This window comes from Theropithecus gelada, chromosome 17 (genome assembly GCF_003255815.1).
Source record: "Theropithecus gelada isolate Dixy chromosome 17, Tgel_1.0, whole genome shotgun sequence".
NCBI lineage: Eukaryota > Metazoa > Chordata > Mammalia > Primates > Cercopithecidae > Theropithecus > Theropithecus gelada.
In genome coordinates, this window is record NC_037685.1 from 74,093,591 (window position 1) to 74,099,608 (window position 6,018).

The window sequence follows — 6,018 nt, forward strand, 5'->3', positions numbered from 1 at the left end:
GAGCTTTCATTCAGTCAAAATCCCTGTTGTTGGGCCCCTGTGGCTTCAAACTCCAAGGACCAACAAGGTGCTTGTATGTTTGGGGCCCGGGCTCCCGCCCCGAAGCCAGGTTGTTAAAATACTCACTGTCTCTGGCCCGCATGCACGATGCTCTCCCGCGAAGGGCTCTCAGGGGCTGCCTCCAAACCCTGTCTCCGGTCTTCCAGCGGGCCCAGCTCCCCGTGCCGCCCGTAAGGGCCCCGGGGGTCCCGGGTCGGGCGGGAGGCAGGGGAGGCGCCGAGCCCGGAGCTCACCACTCTGCTGCGTGTGTACATGGTTCACAGCCCGCGGGTCCCGGGCCGCCGTCGCTGCGGGAGGGATGCGGCTGGGACGCTTAGCGAGTCTCCGGACGGGATTCCAAAGTGCAGAGGCAGCGGTTTTAACAGCTGAGTTTCGGTTTCTCAGAATCAGCGGCAAACTGCGCCCGCCCCAGAGAACTTCCCCATCTATTCTCCACTGAGGCCCCCTCCGACCTTATCGCGGGTTCACAGCCCGGGATGTTGACTTGAGCTGGCTTGATCGGCTACAGGTGAGAGGGTTTAAAGCCTCACAATCACCTTAGAGGTTAATCAGAATAACTGGGATCAGCCACGGACACCTGGTGAGCGATTAGCCCGCAAAGTGACTACAATCCTGAAAGATACTTGAGAAACTGTTTAACAGGCAACTCTAATTTGAGGACCGCTGGATATTTGAGACTGTAAAAAACATATTAACCTTAAAATACCAGAGATTAGGTCAATAACTAAAATCATCTCAACAAAAAAGTCGTCTTTTATCAGTAATGACTGCGGTGTGGCTGTTACCAAGGCACATACTTTCAAGTTAGAGGAAATGGAAACTGAAATCAAAAGAAAGCCAAACCCCACAAAGCTGGAGAAGTAAGCTAAGGTAGACGTGATTCTCCAGGCAGCCTTGCTAAGTAATTGACTAGACATTCGAGAACTGTTAAAAAAAAAAAAAAAAAAAAAAAAAAAAGACCTGCTCTGTGCAGGACAGTGTGCAATGGTGATGTGGGGACATTTTAAAATATGGATTTGTAAGGCTCAGTTTCTGTAGGTCCAGGGGTGAGCTCTGGCATTCATATTTTTGAAAAGCTCCCAGATGGTTCTGATGTGTGCCAGGGTTGGTCACCAGGGTCATAATGCCATCTACACAAAGATGAGTGAAGGCTCCTCCCTCACATTACCTGCATTCTAGGAGTATCCTAGTAGACAGGTAAACAAATGGGAATGCCACTTTGGGATAAATGAAATGACAGGCAGCTGTGGAGGCACAGGGAAACTAGGGATTAGCCCTCTGAGTAATTCAGGAACAGGGACATTTGAGAATGAGCCACCAAAGACATAGGAACTCACCAGGAAGAAGGAGATGCTACGGCAGAGGCTTGTCACTTAAAATGACATGGTGTGTACTTAATTCCAGGGCTTGTCATGTGGCTGGAGCACCCCAGCCCTAGGTCAGCAAGGCACTTAGGAGCTGGTCTGTCTTGCTTTTATTATTGGTGCTTAGAACAGACAAATGCAGGTTTGATAGCTAACGAAAGAATGAAATTGGAGGGTGGGCAAGGGTGGGATAGGAGAGGAGAAAATAATGACAAGGAACATGGTAGGAAAGGCAGTCAGGGTTTCTATGCCATCCTAAGACATTGGAGTTTTGTAGAGTAGGCCAGAGTTTCACAAATTTCAGTAAGCATCAGAACCACTTGGAGGAGGGTGTGTTAAAACAGATTTATGGCCAGGCGCAGTGGCTCACTCCTGTAATTCCAGTACTTTTGGAGGCCAAGGCAGGAGGATCACCTGAGGTCAGGAGTTGAAGACCAGCCTGGCCAACATGGTGAAACCCCGCCGCTACCTGGGTGACAGAGACAGACTCTGTCTCAAAAAAAAAAAAAAAAAAAGAAAGAAATAGAGTTTCTGATTCAGGTCTGGGCTGGGGCCCAAGGATTTGCAGTTCTAACAAATTGCCAGGTAATACCAATGATGCCAGTCTCAGGATCACCCTTTGGGAACCACTGTTGTAGGCAATGTGGAAGGCACAGAAAGTTTTTCAATAAGGCAGTTACACTAATAATATCTGTTTCACAAAGTTAGCTCTAACAATGTGAAACGGAGATTGAAAGATGAAGAGACTGAAATTGGGAAGATAAATTCAGAACCTAGTTATGGCTAGGTAAGAAATACAGATCTGAGCTAAGGCAATCCAGAAAGCAGGGAGCAAAATTAAGACATTTCACATGGGCCAGGGTCAGTTGCTCATGCCTGTAATCCCAGCACGTCTGGAGACTGAGGCAGGAGGATCACCTGAGGCCAGGAGTTTAAGGTCAACCTGGGCAGCATGGTAAGACCTCATCTCTACAAAACAAATAAATAAAACATGAAAGACACGTCACATGAGAGATTAGCATAGATAAAAACTAGAAGAAAGAGAGAATTGGGTACTGGAAGGCAGCAGAGAGAAGGGGAGATGGCTTTTATAGTACTTTGAGACCAGCTCTGCCACATACTGGTCACACAACCAAGGCCAAGTCCCTTAATTCCTCAGAGGTCCAGTTTCCTCCTCTGCCCCATGTGGGTATTGTGAGGAATAGAGATCATACACATCAGTGGTTCTCAAATGGAATTGATTTTTCCTCTAGCAGACATCTGGCAATGCCTGGAGATATTTTTGATTGTATAGCCTCAAAGTGGGTAGGTGCTGCTAGCATCTAGTGTGTCAAGGCCAGGGATGCTGCTAAACATCCTACAATGCACAGAATAGGCCCACGCGACAAAGAGTTATCCTGCCCCAAGTGTCAGTACTGTTGAAATTGAAAAATCCTGATCTTCATGATATGCCTAACTTAGAGCCCCAGTAATGTAATGGTTGCTGTCTTTATGGTGACTTTTAACTTTGTGACTGGATAGGAGAACCTACAACCTCCGCCTCCCAGGTTCAAGCAATTCTCCTGCCTCAGCCTCCCTAGTAGCTGGGATTACAGACATGTGCCACCAGGCCCAGCTAATTTTGTATTTTTAGTAGAGACGGGGGTTTCTCCATGTTGGTCAGGCTGGTCTCGAACTCCCGACCTCAGGTGATCCACCCGCCTCGGCCCCCCAAAGTGCTGGGATTACAGGCATGAGCCACTGCGCCCAGCCTGAGGGAAGTTCTAAGAGTCTGTTTAGGTGCTGTTGGGTATGAGGTACCTGCGGGGTGAGAAACGCAGACCTAGAGATCAACAAAAAGAGGAACAGCATGGTCTTTCTGGAGGCCGCCTTCCACATTGTACTTTACTAGGAAAATACCCCTGGAACTCTTGTTTCAAAGGAGAAAATTATTTTGGTAGTTGGATGAAATTTAAAGTTTGAGGAAGGGAAAACCCACATTGGGGGAAAACCAATTCTCCAAAAGGAGCTAATAATAGGCATGTTGGCCTCAAGAATACACTTAGTTGACCATATTTGTTTCAGAACATAACCACATCTCACACCAAAGTTCTAAACCTGAGATTTCTCACTCCATTCACTTCTTGTTTTGCCGCATTCTCAAAGTGTTTTAAAAAATGTGAATGTGATTTATTATGGCAACAGACATCTACAGGCTCCTTTTGGACGCCCAAGAATGGGCTCTCTACTTGTGTATCATCCATTCTTTCACCATAGGTGTGTGCATTTGGGTGCAAATATGGGCTGGCCTCTTACTGGAGTTGTTCCACAGCCGTGGCTGGTGAAGAGAAGCAGAGGTGAGTGGGGAGGGTCCTGGGCCCCCATCCCCATTTAGCCAAGTACTTTAGCCCTTTATCTCTTCTACTCACTCGGCTACTGCCTAATTTTATTTGAAGCAAGAATTCAATGGCTTTTAAATATTTGAAAAACCACCCGTACTAGACAATTACCTAGGAATATGTTTTAAGAGATATAAGAAAGTCCTGAAATCTAGGATTGTTAGATTACCTGAGATTTGGCCAATTAGAGATTCATTAAGAAGTTTTTCTTTTCAAATGAAACTGCCTCTGGGGAATAATCATGTATTCGTTCCTTTGGTAAATGAGTTTATTTGTTTGTTTGTTTGATTTTTTTGAGAGGGAGTCTCACTTTATTGCCCAGGCTGGAGTGCAGTGTGGTGCGATCTCAGCTCACTGCAAGCTCCGCCTCCAGGGTTCACGCCATTCTCCTGCCTCAGCCTCCCAAGTAGCTGCGACGACAGGCGCCCACCACCTCGCCCAGCTAATTTTTTTTGTATTTTTAGTAGAGATGGGGTTTTACCATGTTAGCCAGGATGGTCTCGATTTCCTGAGCTCGTGATCCGCCCGCCTCGGCCTCCCAAAGTGTTAGGATCACAGGCGTGAGCCATCACGCCCGGCCGGTAAATGAGTTTAATCCAAGCAAAAGACATTTTTGTTGGGGAAGAGGAGAACTGAGTGAAAAGAAAAAGGATTCAAAAAATTGTGTAAAGAAAAATGTAAAATGAGGTATTGTTGGGGAATGGAAATTCAGAAATACAATGAGCAATTTTAGCCAGCCCTATGAGCTTTAAGAGAGAAGATTAAATCAAAAAGAAACTTTAGGCTGGGCGTGGTGGCTCACTCCTGTAATCAGAGCACTTTATTTCTATTCTGAAAGGGATTTCAAGATAAAACACACTCACCAGGTGTGGTGGCTCATGCCTGTAATCTCAGCACTTTGGGAGGCCAAGGCAGGAGGATCACCTGAGGCTGGGAGTTCGAGGCTAGCTTGACCAACGTGGAGAAACCCTGTCTCTACTAAAAATACAAATTAGCAGGGTGTGGTGGTGCATGCCTGTAATCCCAGCTACTTGGAAGGCTGAGGCAGGAGAATGACGTGAACCTGGAAGGTGGAGCTTGCAGTAAGCCGAGATCATGCCACTGCACTCTAGCCCGGGCAACAGAGCGAGACTCCATCTCAAAAAAGAGACTCCATCTCAAAAAAAAAATTAAAAAACCCAAAGATTTGGCTCTGTAATGCTTTAGCAATTTAAAACCAAAAGCCACTGAAACTGAAGTTAAGAATCCTTGAGGACAAATTTAAGTATTATTAGAAAAAATATATAAAGCTCTTACATTGACAACTCAAAAATTATAACATCAATTTATATTGCATCAAGGTGCAATTTATGGCCCTCACAAGCTTCTAAAAGGTAGATAGGACAGGTGGGGTTATTATGATTAATATTTCCATCATACAAATAAAGCAACCAAAGTTCAGAGAGTTTCAATGATTGCCTGAGGTCACAAAACTCTTTAAATGGCTTTGCCAGGTCTCAAGTTCAGGTCTTCTGCCTTTGTGGCCATTCCTCTTTCCACTGTACCACATGTTTTCTTACACACCTGCTGATATTTACAAAGGACTATGAAGCTCACAAAAGTGATGGCTTGGAGTTAAAACATCAGAACAATTAGGAGTTCCCTAAGAAGGGACATCTTTGAAAAAGGAACAGATGTTGGGTAAAAATAACTGGTACTTTAAGGCCGGGTGTGGTGGCTCATGCCTATAATCCCAGCACTTTGGGAGGCCGAGGCAGGCAGATCACTTGAGGTCAGGAGTTGGAGACCAGCCTGACTGAGCAACATGGTGAAACCTGGTCTCTACTAAAAATACAAAAATTAGCTGGGTGCGGTGGTGCACACCTGTAATCCCAGCTACTCCAGAGGTTGAGGCTGGAGAATCACTGAACCCTGGGAGGCAGACGTGGCAGTGAGTTGAGATCATGCCATTGCACTCTGGCCTGGCTGACAGAGTGAGACTTCGTTTGAAAAAAAAAAAAAAAAGTACACACAAAAAATGAAAAGTACTTTAGAGTGTTTCTGTTTGATTCATTTATCACAGCTAAAGAAACCCTTCAGGGTAATCTCCCTGCCAACGCCACTGACAGAGTCTACAGAAGTTTCCCCAAAGTTAAGGGAAATTCCTTCCATTCCTGTAGCCAGCAGACATCTTGTGACAGCTACTACATAGTGTTAGAACCCAGATATGGCAGCTG

The 6,018-nt window shown here is 45.7% G+C and overlaps 1 protein-coding gene across 1 annotated transcript in view; it reads right to left on the reverse strand.

Annotated features, from left to right (window-relative positions):
• Nucleotides 1–727, reverse strand: part of EPSTI1 (epithelial stromal interaction 1) — a 112,368-nt gene extending 111,641 nt beyond the window's left edge. Inside the window, exon 1 of the mRNA XM_025364294.1 lies at nt 127–727. Within this exon, the coding sequence (XP_025220079.1) occupies nt 127–314 (188 nt within the window). The 5' untranslated portion in view covers nt 315–727. The remainder of the gene's footprint in view (nt 1–126) is intronic.
• Between the last annotated feature and the right edge of the window lie 5,291 nt (nt 728–6,018).